The sequence below is a fragment of the Callithrix jacchus genome, chromosome 19 (genome assembly GCF_049354715.1).
Source record: "Callithrix jacchus isolate 240 chromosome 19, calJac240_pri, whole genome shotgun sequence".
Taxonomy (NCBI): domain Eukaryota; kingdom Metazoa; phylum Chordata; class Mammalia; order Primates; family Cebidae; genus Callithrix; species Callithrix jacchus.
In genome coordinates this window covers 31,629,267-31,645,741 of record NC_133520.1, presented here as the reverse complement: position 1 = coordinate 31,645,741, position 16,475 = coordinate 31,629,267, and the positions used below count along the sequence as shown (strand labels likewise).

The 16,475-nt window shown below is 51.1% G+C and overlaps 1 protein-coding gene across 43 annotated transcripts in view; it reads left to right on the top strand.

Annotated features, from left to right (window-relative positions):
• PLEKHA6 (pleckstrin homology domain containing A6) overlaps positions 1-16,475 on the top strand; it is a 159,950-nt gene that overhangs the window by 11,799 nt on the left and 131,676 nt on the right. For 8 of the 43 annotated variants that reach the window (XM_078356956.1, XM_078356955.1, XM_078356938.1 and 5 more), the window contains exon 1: positions 15,923-16,056. The exons of 28 other annotated variants lie outside the window; for them this stretch is intronic. In XM_078356956.1, the coding sequence (XP_078213082.1) occupies positions 15,995-16,056 (62 nt within the window). In that variant the 5' untranslated portion in view covers positions 15,923-15,994. Of the gene's footprint in view, positions 1-6,508; positions 6,751-15,922; positions 16,057-16,475 lie in introns of those variants that run through there. 7 more of the 43 variants (XM_078356959.1, XM_078356958.1, XM_078356957.1 and 4 more) reach the window with 1 other exon arrangement.

Here is a 16,475-nt window from a genome sequence, read left to right as displayed (position 1 = left end):
TACCTTTCCATCCCCCCACTGCCAAGATCTGCCAGCACTTAATCTGTCACCATCTACCACCTACGTCAGCTTAGCTGCTAACCTATTCTTTTTCTTTTCTTTTCTTAGACCAGGTCTTGATCTGTCACCCAGGCTGGAGTGCAGTGGTGTGATCTCAGTTCACTGCAGTTTCTACTCCCTGGGTTCAAGTGATTCCCATGCCTCAACTCCTGAGTAGCTGGGACTAGAGGTGCCCACCACACCTGGCTAATTTTTGTAGTTTCAGTCGAGGTGGGGTTTTGCCATGTTGGCCAGGCTGGTCTCGAACTCTGGCCTCCAGGGATCCACCTGCCTTGGCCTCCCAAAGTGTTGGGATTACAGGCTCGAGCCACCACACCTGGCCCTATTAACCATATTCTTAAAGCAAAAACAAAGTTTTCTTTTCTTTCTTTTCTTCTTTTTTTTTCTCCTCCTCCTCCTCCTTCTTTTCTTCCTTTCAAAGTATCTGTTCTGGAAATTGCTCTAATAACACATGGCTGTTATAGACTGAGCTTTTCCTAAGTTTGGACCCAAATGCTTCTTGCTTCAGTTAAGAATTGTGAATTGTTTCTTCTTTTCTCTCTCTTGCAGATATCACCTTCATATTCCTTTTTGTACATGGCTCTAGAGATTGTTCATTAAACACCTTTACATGTATTATGGCATCTCATCAGTCCCTAGAAACGTACCTGTCCACCTCTCTGACCTCATGTCCCTCGACCAGCTGGCTGCGCTGCCTTCTTTCCTTCCCTCCAACATGTCAAACCGATCCCCACCTGGGAGCCTCGGCACCCGCTGTTCCCCCTGTTTGGGAGCACTCTCCTCCTATTTCCACACACCTGGCTCCAACGTCTTGATTAGCCTGTGTCACCTCCTCAGAGAGGCTGTGCCTAACTGCTCCACCAGCTCCCCCGCCCCTCCACACTCTTACTTTTCTTTACAGCACCCGGCACTACCTGAAACACGTTTGTTTATGTATCTGCTTATGTATTGCTGGTCCCCGGCTGCTGCATAAGCCCTGGGAGCAGACTCTGGCTATTGTGTTTTCCACTCCCTCCTAGAACCTTTCTGGCATGATAGGAACCCAGTATTTCCTGAAATAAATGCATGTATAAAAAACATTGAGGGATAAACAACAGAGGTGTAATTGATTTCTGCTTCAGCTACCAGCCCAGAGCTTTCTTCTGAGCTCCCCCAATTCAGCGTGTCCAGACTTGGAGTCATCGCTTCTTGGTTTCGTCTTTTCTAGAAATACTGCCAATGCAGAGCCCTCAGAGATACCCTCACCGTTTCTTCTCTCACGCCTCCCCGTGGGTCCTGTTAATTCTCCTCCCAAATATCTCTCAACCCACCTTCTTCTCATCATCCCCATGGCCATGGACTCTCATTTGCATTATTGTAGAAGCTTCCCGACTGATCTTCCTGCCTCCAGGCCATAATGCTGCAAGAGTGCTTTTTTCTAGAATTCAGATTTGGTCATATTAAAAACTTTGCATGTTTCCCATCGTTTACAGGATAACATCTAAATTCCTTATCTGGGCACGTAAAGGACGTCATAGTCTCACTCCTGGCTCCCTTCTTAGCCTCACCTCCCATAGTCCCCAGCTGGCTCTTTAGCCTTCTCCTCTAGCCATACCAAGTTGCTTGTGGTTCTCTCAACATTCGCCTCCCTTCCATGCATCTGGGCCTTTGCAGGTGCCAGTTTCTCCTTACATGGTTCGTGCCCATCTGAGGACACTTGTTCTTCCTTCAAGCCCTGCCCATGACATCACCTCTGCAGAGCTCTGTCTGTGTATTGCAGTTAATCGCTTATACTTGTGTCATTTTCCACTAGATCAGGAACTCTCCAACTGGAGCATGTATCACAATCACCGGAGGGCTTGTTGGAGCACAGATGGCTGGGCCCTACCCTAGCGTTTCTGATTCAGAGGGTCTTGAACGTGCATTTCCAACATATTCTCAGGTTATGCTGCTGTGGCTGCTCTGGGGCCCATACTTTGAGAACCAGTAGTCCAGACTGAAAACTCATCAAGGGCAGGCGTAACACGAGGAGGCTGTAAAGTCCAGAGACATAGGCAATATTGTTAATTATCAACCAGCCATGTATTCTGTGTTCACATACATTTCCAGACCTGATGGCCTTTCTGTATATCTCAGCAGCAGCCGCCCCTCTAGAAACTAAGTGCTTTAACATTGACTCCTCACCATGCCTTTATGAGGAGGTCCTATCATCCCTGTTTTAGGAAATAATGGGAAAACTGGGACTTATTATTCTATGTCACACACAAGGCTTGTATTAGTAGAAAGCAAGCAGGGAGGCAGCCTCGCGTGTGCCTGATTTCACAGGCTGCGCTCTCAGCATGATGGCATGGCTGCCTCCCAGCCTCCTCAGCACCTCGCTTGGACAAAGAAGGTGCTCAGTGAGTTCTTACTGAATGAGTGAGTGAATGAATGAACGGCTGGCTCACTGTTCGTTCCTGTGTTCCCAGTTCCCACAAAAGCTTATGACATTTGGTTGGTGGGTGAGTTAGAAACCCAAACGATTCCAGAAATGGATTCCAAGTAATAGTTAAATCCAGACAACTTGGGGAGCTATTTTGTTTCTTTTAGTGTGGACTAGGGAAATTTCAATGAGCAAATGTTGACGTCTGCCCAGGAGCAGACAAGTATGTTAATTTCGTGTCAACAAGCCCTTTCTTTCAGGGTATTTAAGAAGTGACCCTCATGGTATTCACAACAGACGTGTTGCTCAAGTGCGCCTGAGGTTCTGAAGGTGTCATTTACTGGGAAGAGTGGTGGGAGGAGGAGGGAATAAGTGAAGGATGAAACATGGGAGAAACGCATCTCCAGCCTGCATGCACTTACCGTATAAATCCACAAGAGGGCTCCAGAGCACAAGGATGGCCCCACAAGGCCTTTCAGGGGTTTGCTCGCAGAGTGTCTCAGGCTGATGGCGCTTTCCCGGAGGTGACAGGGCCCCTTTCCCATCCCCTGCCACATCCCAGCCATAGTGGGTCTGGTAGCTGTCTTTCTGATGCTTAAAGATCTAGCTCTGTAACACCCATTCCGGCCCAACAGGAAGTCTTCCCCGCCCCCTTGTCCCCTTCCCCCGTTCCCGTTGAAGCCGCCAGCGGTGAAACTTGCCAGTTCTGTCCCCAGGGGCGCCTCTCCCCTTCTCCAAGGTTGGCAGGGAGGGAGACGTGACAGGACGCTTTCTGAGAGCCACGCCCCTGATAACCCGCTTCCCAAGCGGGGCCCCGGCGGCTCCTCCACCGAGGGAACCCCACCCCGCCGTCCGTCTTGTTCTGCTCTGAACGCTTCCTCCAGGAAGGTGCGAGAACGTGCAGGCAGGCAGTCCGCCCTCAGCCCTGGCGCGCCCACGGGCTGCTCGGCTGTCCTTGAGGGCCAGCGGGGAGGCAGAGATCAGAACCCAGCCCTCTGCCCCGGGTGCTCCAGGCTAGGCGGTGAGGCCCCCGTGAGTCCTCCAAGGCTGTGCTGGGTCTCAGGGAGTCATCAACACAGACCCCAACCCGAACTGCGAGACCTTGGAGGAGGGGGCGCCCTGGGAGGGGCGGTGGAGCCGCCGAGAGCTGTTCTGCTGTCTCCAGAAGGCAGACTGGGCAGAGTCCAGGAGTCCTGGGAAAGCAGTTTAGGTATAGTGACCTGGCTAGCCCTGCCCTTAGAAAGGCAGGTAACACCCCAGAACGGTAAAGAAGGAGGCGGCCGAAGAGAAAAGGCATTGAATGTGCTGGGTTTCAAAGAAGCCCATTTGCAGGTGGGGAAAACGGGCTCAATAGTCAAGTAACTTCTTCAAAGTCACTGAGTTACTCAGGGATGGAGCTGGGCTTCCAAGTTTACACAGATCATCAAAGATAGTTTATCATTAGCCAGGCATGGTGGCTCACACCTATAGTCCCAGCTACTCAGTAGGCCAAGGCAGGAGGATTGCTTGAACCTGGGAGTTGGAGACCATTCTGGTCAACATAGCAACACTCTGTCTCTACAACAGATAAAACATTTAGTTGTATATGGCTGTGTGCACCTGTAGTACCAGCTACTTGGGAGGCTGAGGAGGGAGAATCACTAAAGTCCAGGTATCAGTGGAGGCTGCAGTGAGCTAGTTCTTCCTTTGCTGCCCCCACCCCCTGGGTTGGTATGCTCTGCAAGGGAGAGAGACCCATGGGGATGCAGTTGCACTGAATAGGGAGTGAGCCAGTCAAGTTGGTGGCCACCAAGGCTGTATGGTAGGGAGTGGGGATGGCACCAGAAGGGTGGGGAGGACCCTTGTGTTTGGAGACCATGAGTAGGTGCCTGGGAAGCTTGGACTTGATCCTCTGAGCAATGGGGGCCAGAGATTGTAGAGCACAGACAGGATCACAGAGGTGCTTTCTGTGGAATCCTCCCTCCCTCATGCCACCCCACACATTCCCCATTGGAGTTGTTTGAATGAGGCTCGCTTCTCCCTTCTTCTGGGCTCGCAGAGCAAGACTTTAGATTTGTCAATAAAGGGAATTTATTTTCTCTGCTCCCTCCACCTCACCTGGCCCTGCTGCAGCTCCAAGATCTTCACGCTACCGCCTCTCTTCCACCTTGATCCCCCCATAAAGGCATGCACCTCACACCCACCCTCCCTTCGGCCTCTCATGCCCCTAGAGCCTCCCATATCCCCCAGAAACATTCACACGTCTGGTTCAGGCTTCTCAGAGGATCTGTGGGACTTGTCTGCAGCCCTTGCCCTCTGTCTGCCAGAGAGGAAACCCGCCCAGCAGGCCCATCTGTTGGTCGCCTTGCCTTTTCCAGCTGCCAGAGGATTATGGGGGCCGGGACTGGGGTCTCTGTCCCCCTCCCTGGCCTCCCTCTGGGATGCTATAATCTCTTGCTCCAATTCTCCTTTACTCCATTGGCTTCTCAGGGTCAGAGACCCCAAGAGCCCCTCATCTTGGCTGATTGAAAGCAGACTCTCCCCCTGCCTGCACCTGGCAGCCTTGCCAAGTCCTGGAGTGCCAGGGCAGGTGAGTTGGGCTGGGTCGGTTCTGCCTGGCACTGGGCCCTCATCCACAACTTGTCTGCCTTTTCAGCAGAGCAGCTTTCCTGTAGTCAACACGGGGCTGGCCTGGCATCTCAGCTGGGCAGGGGAACAACGGGAGGTGACCGAGGGTCCCCCTCCCCAAGGGGGTTGGTGAGCTGCGCCTGCCGCCCTAACCCCAGATTCCCAGCTCCGGCCTGGCCTGCTCTGGGGTGGGAGGGATGGTCCTTTTGGTAGCTCTCTAGGTCCCTGCCTTCCCCCAACGCTGTTGTGTGTGTCGGCGGGGAGTGGAGCCACTGCCCCCACACCAACCAGCCAGCTCCGCCCAGGCCCTGGGAGGGAAGTCTGTGCTCCTGTACCTTCCATGGCACATTCCTTTGCAGGTAAGGACTTCAGGTGGTAAAAATGATAAATATACTCAGATCACACTAAGAGAGACCCACTGGTATCGGAGGGGAGAGGCTTAATTTTCTAATCAAGTTGTTCTAACAATAAACAAAAAAAAGCAATTATCATGTGAGCGTGGCCTTGCAGACACCCTCTCTCTAGGCCCCACTTCTTGACATAGTTCTGTATTCAGAAGTGACCCCAGAAGCTCATCTGGTCCAGTCTCCAGTTTCCAGGTTTAAGGGGCAGGGGGGATGGAGACCAGTGAGCCTGCCTAGAGGTTTAGGTGGGAATCTTTTTTTTTTTCCATCTTTCTGATCCTGTTCATGAAATCGTGTTTTTCTGACACTTGCCCATTGTCGCACAGAATCCGTGGATAGAGGGAAACCGAGGCAGAAAGCAATCTTTGTTTAAGCAGAAGCAGGACTGCGACTCCATTTTCGGAGGCCCTTCCTTCTGCCTCTGACCCTGAATAATGCAGAACCCAGGTACCCCGCAGCTTGGCTGGCATCCTTGCTCAAGGTGATCAGGGACCAGTTTGGGTTGAGGTCTAGGAGAAGATCCTGGCATCTCCTCGTGGGTGCCAACCCTCTCCAAATGTTATTTCTCTAAATTCTCTGCACTGAGGTGGGGGTGGGGGATGGGGAGGCCCTGGGTCCCCAGCCAAGCCCTCTTGACACCTAGAGATGTGCCCCTCTCTGGAGTGGACAGCCACAGAGCCGAAAGGTGACCACCAGGCTGGCTGGGCGAGGCCCCACACATGATTCCCCTGGGCAGTTTCTGGCTCCCTGCAGTCTCTGGTGGGGGACTCTAAGAATGCAGTTCGCCCAGACGGTGGCCCTGCTTCCCTTTGGGGGGCAGCCTTATCCCGGTGATGAAAGGGCCAGGAGGCTGTGCTGAGCCACCCCATCCTCTCCCAGGCAGGCAGGCTGTGTGGATGGTTAGCGGCTTGTCGCTGGTGTGGATGGAGTTAAACCTTTTCGGGGACTATTTACTCCTGATCCTAAGTGACAGCTTGGGGAGGGAGAGTCACGTGGCCCTGAAATCCCCGGGGGAGCCGATGGAGCATGCCCAGCTGCCTCTGCCTGGGAAAGATGCTGGATCCTGCAGTAACCACAACAGCATCCTCTCCCTGCGCCAGGGACCTGCCAGCCGGAGAGATGACTGATTAGATCAGATTAGATCCGGAGCCCCGCTCTGCAGAAGGGGGCCCCAGGGGCAGGGGAGGAGGACCCCAGCTGGCCTGAGCTGCGGGGAGGGGTACCTTGGGGCTCACAGAGTTAGAGCTTTCCAGCGTGGGGATCGCACCTCAGAAGCCGGTGAGTCTGTTTTCATGCATCACATAGATGAGGTGGGAGGAGGAAGGCTGGGCTCTGGTCAGGGCTGGCAGCTGCCTGTCTGCCGCGTGAGCCTGGCTGCTTGCACTGCGGTGCACTGGCTTCCCCATCCCTCATCCTTGGCAGCCTTACTTGGGGATCATGGATGCTGAGAATGCTAATTATAGCCCTCTCTGTGCCCCTACCCCCACCTCCAGAGTCCCCTGTCAGGGCTGATGCTGTTTAAATTGATTACATTTAAACTGCATCTCCTGGATGAGGGCAGCTTTGGGCTGGCAGCTTCCTAGGGTCCCGCAGGGGTCCCCCAGGCAGGCTAGCACAGAGAGGCCAGCCCACCCTCCCTTTAATTTTGCCAGCAGGAAGGAGGGATGGAGAGGGTCCAGGGTCAGGCTCAGGTCAGCCCCAGGGACTCACCTTCCTCAGTGTGGGGAGGGGTCAGGGTGTGTATCATTCTTATGGGTCAGGTTGGGATGCAGGGTGATAGAGACTCTTGGATTCCAATTCCTAGGAGGCATCTGAGCTCTGCGGGTCTCAGATTTACTGGGGAGCTTCTGAAGGAGCTGGAGCCTGGTATATGGTGGAGGGGGCAGGGAGTGAGGGGATGGCATTTATAATGATGGGACCGGGCTGCGGCCCACTATGAGCCTCGGGGGCTTTGTGTGAGGAGTCTGGGGAAAGGAGGATGACTGGGGAACTGGCCAGGGAGGGGTAAGGAGGGCTACAGTGGACGGGGAGGAAAGGGGGCGAGACAGGAAAGTGGTGGAGGTGGGGAGAAGGGAGAAGAGGCTCCTGGGAAATGCTCCTTGAGACAACAGGCTAGCCAGGGCAGGGAAGGGGCTGTGGAGCCAGGGAGAGTAGAGATGGAGAACCAGGAGAAAGGGAGAGCCAGTCTCGGGGCACAGGGTGCAGAGGGAGAGCTGCAGGAGGGTGGAAGGTGGTGGGGAGGAGGTTGCAGCTCAGAGCTGGTGTCAGGAGGTTTCAGCCTTCAGGAATTGGAGGCTGTTCCCTAAGGCCTGTAGAGACCCCTTACTCCCAATCTGATCACTTGGGTGGTCACTCTGCTGAGTGTCTCCTGCGTGTTGGGGCAGGGTCCTGGCTCTCAGGTATCTGCCTGAGCCTGCTGTCTGGGAAGGTGCAGGGCATTGCGGGCACCTGCCCTACCAATCTCCCCAATCCTGGCTTCCAGACCACCCTGGAGGAGCATGAAGCTGGGGAGGGGGACTGGGCCTGTTCCGTCGCCAGCTTTCACCCCCGAGCAGCTGCGTCTTAGCTTCGGCAGGACATGAGCAGATCCTGCTGGTGAAGAGGAGGTGGGGGCGGCCTAGGCTTGGGCCTGTCTCCAGGTTGGGGTGGTGGGAGGGGCTGAGGGCGCCCCGCCTGGCACTGCCACTGGGCTTTCCTTATGGAAACAAGAGGGTTTCTGTGTCTCCGCATAAGGGCGCAGAGTGTCGGGCCGCAGATATGAATTATTAAAAGCCCATGGTTTTCCAAGCAGTGGCGAGGTGATAAATGTGTTAGCGCTGGTGTGTATTTAATCCTGGCGGGCTGTGGCACACAGGTTGCAGATAATGGGGTCCCCCATTTTTTCGGGGCTCGGCTTCTTTTCCTCCTTCCTAGGAAGGTGATGGTGCAGGATGCATTACACAAATAATTACTTTGAATGTGTCTGCCTGGATTATTGAGTTGGGTTATTCCTGCTTGTTGTAAATGAAATAATTACTGATCCCTCATTCAGTGAGGGAGGCAGCCACTTGGCTCCCGGGCTGACATCAGAGCAGAGCTCCCACCTCACCCAGGGCCAGCCTGCAGCCGTGGGCTCACAGAGCGAGCTCTCTTGGCCAGGGGACTGGCCTGGGCCAAAGTGAAGAAGCCGGGAGCATGGTGTCAACTGCTGCTGAACAGGCTGTGGTTCCTCAGGCCAGTTTCTTCATGGTCTTCCTCCCGCCTCTTGTGAAATTTTGATGAGGTCATTGGCACTGGTCTTGGCGCATCCGTGGGGCTGGGCCTCACAGGAGAGCTGCAGGGTTTGTACTCCTTGAGCTCTCTGGTGAGGCGAAGGGGCTCTGGAAGCCAGGGCTTAATGAGGGGACTTGAGCAGGCCAGTCTCTAGCCACTTAAAGCACATTCAGGGAGAAAAAAAGGACTATTTTGGGAGACATTTAGAGGAAGTGGGAGCAGGAGGAAAAGAAGCTGAGGGTAGGCTGAGGAGAAGCCTTTCCTGGGCCATCTCTCTGTTCAGGAGGCTCCCACTCAGCACCCACAACCTTCAGATGCCCCTCAGAGACTATCTAGTCCAGACTCCCTCCAAGCCAGATGAGCCTTCCTCAGCCTCCCTGATAGGAGCAGCAGTCTCACTTGCATAATTCCAGTGACAGGGAGCTCGTTACCTCGCAAGGCAGCTTCCTGTGGTCAGGACATTCTTCTATATTGAATCAAAATCTGTCAGCTTCTAAGTTCCACCCTCTGGTTCCGAGTCTCTGAAGCTGCGTGGAACAAGTCACCTCTCTTTTTTTACATGGTGATTAAAGTAGTTTTCTTCTGATTAAAATAGTGTGTGATAGTCAGTGTGTGGCTGTAATCGATTCTATGTGATCATTTCCATGTTGGACACTTAGGTTGTCGTCTTATTTCCCTTTTATAGATAGCACGAGAGGAACGTTTTTGTTCATCAGCCTCTTTCTGTGTTTTGGGTGACTTAGGGTATATTCCAAGGCATAGAATTAATGTGATGAAGGGTATACATTAAAATAATTACTATTCTGTGAGTATAAAAGTAATATATAGTCACTTAAAATGTAGAAAAACATATAAAGAAAAGTTAAGAATGACCCATAGATTTGATATATAATTTTAATTTTGGTATATATGTACCTTTATGAATTGTGCATGAACATATGACTATATTTATCATCATAATGCATATATATATATATATATACACCATTAAAATCATGAACCAGATGTGTGTTATTGTCACTTAAACGGGAAACATTTTTTTATATCATTAAACATTCTTTCACAGCATTATTATTATTATTATTATTGTCAGCTGAGACAGGGCCTTGCTCTGTTGTCCAGGCTGGAGTGCTGTGCTACAATCTCTGCCCACTGCAGACTTGACCTCCCAGGCTCAAGCGATCCTCCTACCTCAGCCTCCCAAGTGGCTGGGTCTACAGGTGCGTGTCACCACACCTGGTTAATTTTATGTATTTTTGGTAGACACAGGGTTTCTCCATGTTGGCCAGACTGGTCTTGAACTCCTGGGCTCAAGTGATCCACCCACACCGGCCTCCAAAGTGCTGGGATTACAGGCGTGAGCCACTGCATGTAGCCTTTACAGCGTCATTTTAAAGCGACTGCCTCATATTTCATTAGATGCTTACTCGATTAATTTGTCGATACAATCCCTATGTTAAACTAGGTATTTCCAATTTTCTACTTTTATAAACAAGGCTACAATGAATATATAAATATCTGAATCTTCACACATATCAATAATTTTTTCCCTTAAGTTACATTTTTAGAAGTAAAATTGCTACATTATTAAAATATTTCCCCAAATTCCTTGTTCAAAAGCACTAATTTACATTCCCAACAGCCGTGTCTGAGAATGGATTTTTGTGACATGAGCATCAACATTGAGTATTACAACTTTTTTCATGATTTTAATTTATTGTTTCAATCCATTTGTTTGATTGGGAGTGAGATATAATTTTTTTTTTTTTTTTTGAGACAGTTTTGCTCTTGTGGCCCAGGCTGGAGTGCAATAGCGTGATCTCCACTCACTGCAACCTCCACCTCCTGGGTTCAAGCGATTCTCCTGCTTCAGCCTCCCCAGTAGCTGGGATACAGGTGCACACCACCACACCCAGCTAATTTTGTATTTTTAGTAGAGACGGGGTTTCTCCATGTTGGTCAGGCTGGTCTCGAACTCTCGACCTCAGATGATTCGCCTACCTCAGCCTCCCAAAGTGCCGAGATTACAGGCATGAGCCATGGTGCCTATTAAGATATAAAAATTTTTAAAAAGAGACTTCTCAAATGTGAGATTGTCCATATTAATAGCAATGCAATATATAATATGTCCATATAACAAGCATATTTGTTCAAGTCTTTGGCTTTTCTTAAAAGGTAGTTTGTGCAGTCATTAAGATCACAGTTGGCCAGGCACGGTAGTTCATGCCTGTAATCCCAGCACTTTGGGAGGCTGAAGCGGGCAGATCACTTGAGGCCAGAAGTTGGAGACCAGCCTGGTCAATATGGTGAAACCCCATCTGTACTAAAATACAAAAATGAGCCAGTGTGGTGGTGGTTTCCTGTAATCCCAGCTACTCAGGAGGCTGAGGCAGGGGAATCTCTTGAACCCAGGAGATGAGGTGGCAGTGAGCCGAGATTGTGCCCCTGCACTCCAGCCTGGGCTACAGAGCAAGACTCTGAATCAAAACCAACCAGCCAACCACAGTTATGGGGTCAAACTCAGATTGAAGCTGGAATCTACCATTTACCAGTGATATGATGCGAACAGTGGCTTTCCCACTCTGTGCCTCAGTTTCTCCGTGTGTAAAATGAAGATGATGCTACCTATCTCATAAGCTTCCTGTGAAGAGAAATGAGGTTACATATGCAAAGCACATAGAATCCTGCTGAGTAGAGTGAGAAATGTGTTTGTTATTATTACCTTGCTGATTGGCATGAGAAGCATAGATATCTGAAGATAGGTATCATCATCTCCCTCCCTCCAAACCCTTCCAAGTCTCCTTGTTCAAGGCTAAGTGCCCCTATTCCTCCAAAGACCCTCAAGTTCTTTCTCAAGCTCTCCTGGGGCCTCCACGTGAACTGTGGCCTCACTGGCACAGAATGTGGTGAGGTGGCCACACACATGCCCAAGGCAGCCACTTCCTCCAGGATAATCCCCTGGAATGGCACACTTGCTGGGGCTTCCTCTGGCAGGTGCATGGATGAAGGGAGATGGGCCTCTAGTGCCTCCTGGTTTAGAGGATACGCCACTGGAGCTGGTACTCTTGCAGCCCCTGTCCACGCCCCTGCATGGCCATGTGCACTTCCTGTCTTTATTCTTCCCTTGTCAAATCTACCCAGCATTTCTCATTCCCATGAGACCTCTGCACTTTCTAAAGTAGCACAAGCTGATCTGATAAACTAATTATGATTATGTGTTAGCTCTTGCTGTGGTCATGGAGAAAGGGCTCTTCTGGAATTTGAAGACATGGGTTCAAATCCTGGCCCAAATAGTAGCCATATGATTTGCAGCAAGGTACTTAATCTTTCTGAACTTTCCTTTCCTAGCCTGAGAACTGGGGTTAGTATCACTATCACCTACCTAGCTAATACCTAGGTGAGTAATATACATGGAAACGCTGTGTAAACTGAGAGTAATCACACAAATGTCAGTTACTGAACATCATATTTCAGAAGGCAAGGCTTTAACTCAAAGGCCAGACAGTGCTGAGGTGGATTGGTGGGAAATGTGTTTAGGGTAGCTGGTATTCAGAGATACTGTCAAATCCTCCCAGGCCACCCACTTAGTCTCTGTAGAGAATTGGTCCTCACTGTGTGAATTCAGGAAGTAGAGCTGGAGGTGATGTAATACGCATGCATCCATGCTGAGGCGTCAGGGTAGCTGGTCCACCCTGAATTCAGCTATGTCTTCCTCGGGTTGGTTGGAACTCCACTCCTGTAGTGAGACGGCCTAGGTGGAGGTGAGGTCCTTCCTGAGCTCTGAGGTCACCATCACTGTGTCTACCCAATCTGGTCCATCATGACCAGGTGCCCGTTTGCTTTTAATTAGCCAAGTGCTTGCAATTAGCCTATTAAGTTCTGCCTAGCCTCAGGTAGTGTGCTCATTGTTCTGGTGTTGCTTGGTTCCTGGGACCACAGGAGCAGCAATGGACTATCCAGGGACTGGATCCAGGCTATCCAGCAAGCCTGCTGAGCTCACTTGAAACCAGGCTTGTCTCACTGGGGATCAGAGCAGGGAAGAAAAACCTGCTTTGGTGGGGGGGGGGGTAAGAATGGGAGTGTGGTGATAGAGGCATAGTGCTGAGACCTGTTAGAATCACAAGTAGGGCTAGAACCCAGATTTCCTCCTCCTAACCCAATGCTCTTCCCTTCTGAGCCTCAGTATCCTCATCTCTAAAATGGGAATCATAATTCCCACCCTGGCCGGGCATGGCGACTCACGCTTGTAATCTCAGCACTTTGGGAGGCCAAGGCAGGTGAATCACAAAGTCAGGTGTTCAAGACCAGCCTGACCAACATGATGAAACCCTGTCTCTACTAAAAATACAAAAATTAGTTGGGTGTGGTGGCGTGGACCTATAATCCCAGCTACTGGGGAGGCTGAGGCAGGAGAATCGCTTGAACCTGGGAGGCGGAGGTTGCAATGAGCTAAAATTACGCCACTGCACTCCAGCCTGGGGTGACAGAGCAAGACTCTGTCTCAGTGTAATAATAATAATAATTCCCACCCTGCCCTCCTCACCAAGGGTCAAATGAATTAGTGTAGGATGTAGGTCTGAGTACAAAGCAATGCAACCTGAAAGTCCACGATCACATCAAATGTGAAAGCGCTTTAAAGTTCTCCATGTGCTCCCAGTGGCCCTGCCCACTGCTTCTTGGACTCTGACCTTCTCAATCACTTCTCTACTCTCCAGTAATTCCTGATTCCATTGTTTTCTAATCCTGCCCACTCTCCCCCTCAATGAGTGATTAGAGGGCAGTGCTTAGCACATAGTAGGTGCTCACAAATGCTGGTTGGATATATGAAGCTTTGGATGGGAGGGTTAGGCCCCAAAGAACAGGCACAGAGAAACACGAGAAAGCCTTGGATGGGGGCAGTGGTGGGGAATTTATTCCCTGTTCTCCTCAGCCTTGCCTCTCACTCCGCTGTACTTCTCTGAGGCTAGAGATGGTCTGATTTGCCTTCTGTGTATCTGTGATGTTTCACGCAGACCCAGGCACAACATAGTTGTTTGGTAACTGCTTTTTGACTGGCTGAGTGAATGAGACAGGGTGCTGTGGTAGAGACAGCACAGAATTAAGTGGTGGGTAGGACTTGGGAGCCTGGCACTACCATTTTCTTTGGACACATGCTTACTGCATGCTCCTTATGTACCAGGCAGGTATTAGGTTACAAAAATGAATCTTTATTTTGCTGTATTTATTTTCGAGATGGGGTCTCACTCTGTCCCCACACTGGAATGCAGTGGCACTATCATAGCTCACTGTAGTCTCGACCTCCCAGGCTCATGCAGTCCTCCCACTTTAGCTGGGAACACAGGCATGTGCCACCACACCTGGTTAATTATTTTACTTTTTGTAGAGACAGAGTCTTACTTTGCTGCCCAGGCTGGTCTTAAACTCCTGGACTCGAGTGATCCTCCTGCCTCAGCCTCCCAGAGTATTGGGACTACAGGTGTGAGCCACACACAGGTGTGTGGTCAAAGATAGATTTTTAAACTCACAGTCTTGTAAGGGAGCAGATTAGTGAGCTAACGACCGTGCTGTATATGATAGGGACATATGCTACTCATGTTGGTGGCCAAGAAAGAAAAGGATGTACTCTCCTAGGAGGTTCCCCAAGGCAGGAACCTTAAGCTGGGTCTCAGCTTGGGAAAATTACTTAACTTCTCTGGGTCTGTTTCCTTAGCTATCCTGTCAGGAAACTAAAGTCTTTGCAGAATTGAGGATGAAATGAAATAAAATAATATGAAGAAAACGTCGGGCACTGGATAATCTTCTTTATTTCTTTGAGACAGAGCCTCGTTCTGTCGCCCAGGCTGGAGTGCAATGGCATGATCTCGGCTCACTGCAATCTCCACCCGCTGGGTTCAAGAAGTGCTCCCACCTCAGCCTCCTGAGTAGCTGGGATGCCGCCATGCCCAGCTAATTTTTGTATTTTTAGTAGAGACAGGGTTTCGCCATGCTGGCCAGGCTGGTCTCGAACTCCTGACCTCGTGATCTGCCCACCTCGGTCTCCCAAAGTGCTGAGATTACAGGCATGAGCCACTACACCTGGCCAATTTTTGTACTTTTAGTAGAGATGGGATTTCACCATGTTGGCCAGGCTGGTCTCGAACTCCTGGTCTCAAGTGATCTGCTCACCTTGGCCTCTAGGAGTCCTGGGATTACAAGCATGAGCCACCACACCCGGCCTGAAGACTCTTTTTTTTTGAGGTGGAGTCTCGCTTTGTCACCCAGGATGGAGTGCAGTGGCATGATTTTGGCTCACTGCAACCTCTGCCTCCCCGGTTCAAGCGATTCTCCTGACTCAGCCTCCTGAGTAGCTGGGATTACAGATGTGTACCACCATGTCCAGCTAATTTTTGTATCTTTAGTAGAGACGGGGTTTCACCATGTTGGGTATGATGAAACTTAATAACTTAATGTCTCCTTCAAAGTGTCTCCTTAAAGCCAGGCCAGGGATTGTTTGCTGGGGAGAGCCTGGGGAGGGCAGGAGCTGAAGGAATTCCAGGAAGCTGGTCCCTACACAGCCTCACCCTCTCTCTGCTGTTTCTCAGCGAGAAACTTCATATAAGTCACATACAACATGCTAGGCACATAGTAAGGACTAGAAAATATTAGATCTGCCTTATGATTTTTACCAAAATGTTTCACAGAGGGACCACATTTACATGTAGACACATGTGGGTTGCATGCGTGTGGACTCCTGATATGCTCAGAAAGGGAGGAGGATGAGAGGGCCTGAGGTTAGGCTGAGTGACAGCTGGTGGCTGCTTAGTCTGAGAAGGCTTCCTGGAGGTGAGGTGACTGGAACTCTGTAGAGAAGGTGGGAGGGGTTGGGTTCGGCTAGGGTGATGGAACCCGGGAATATGGCTTGTGGTTCATGCCCCAGTTGGGAGAGCCTGCTTCATGGGAATCATATCAAAGGGAAAGGTGGCCCCTGACAGCAGGAACTCAGATATCTCAGGCACGTAGGCCACCTCCCCCCACACCCCAACCCCCTGCCTGGGTCAGTCCTGCCAGCAGCATCCCAGCTGCTCGGTAGCCCGGCTGGTCCCCTGACCTTCCTAAGCAAGGCAGCCTGGCGGCCATGCTGGGTTGCCGTGGTAACTGGCGGCCTCCCAGCTGGGTTGCCCGGGTAACCGGTTAGCTGGCGTTGGGAGAGGAGGGTGGTGAGCTGGGGGAAGTCAGCCTCAAAAGAGGCAGAGAAGGACAAGGGCTGGACAAGGAGGAAGACAGATTCCAGATGCCCCCAGCACAGCCCTCTCCTCTCTCCCTCATGGGACTGGGAAAGACAGAAAAAGGCAGGTAGGAAAGACTGTTCTGTTGTTTCCAACCCTTTGTGTATATGTTTTGCAGTGTGAGTTGCGTTGGCCCTCACGGGACTCCGGGGATGTTTGGGGGATTAGACAGGGAGGCTCAAGAGCTAATCCTGGCAGTGATAAAGCCAGGGGCTATCCAAACCAAGATGTCAGTCCTGGTCCTCCCCCATCCCCCACCTCCCAGACAACTTTACCTCTTTGAGCTTTGGTTTCCTCATCTGTAAAATGGAGGGGACTTGGACCTCTAGGGCCCATGTTTGCGGCAGTGCCTGGCACTGTCAGTGGTGGGTTTCCTTCCTCTCTTTCCACATTGACTTTTGATTCAGTGGCTGCTTTCCAGCCCATGAACAGCTTGAACCAGAGGCCAACCGGGCTCTGAGCTCAGCCCTGGGAGGGAATGGTGGT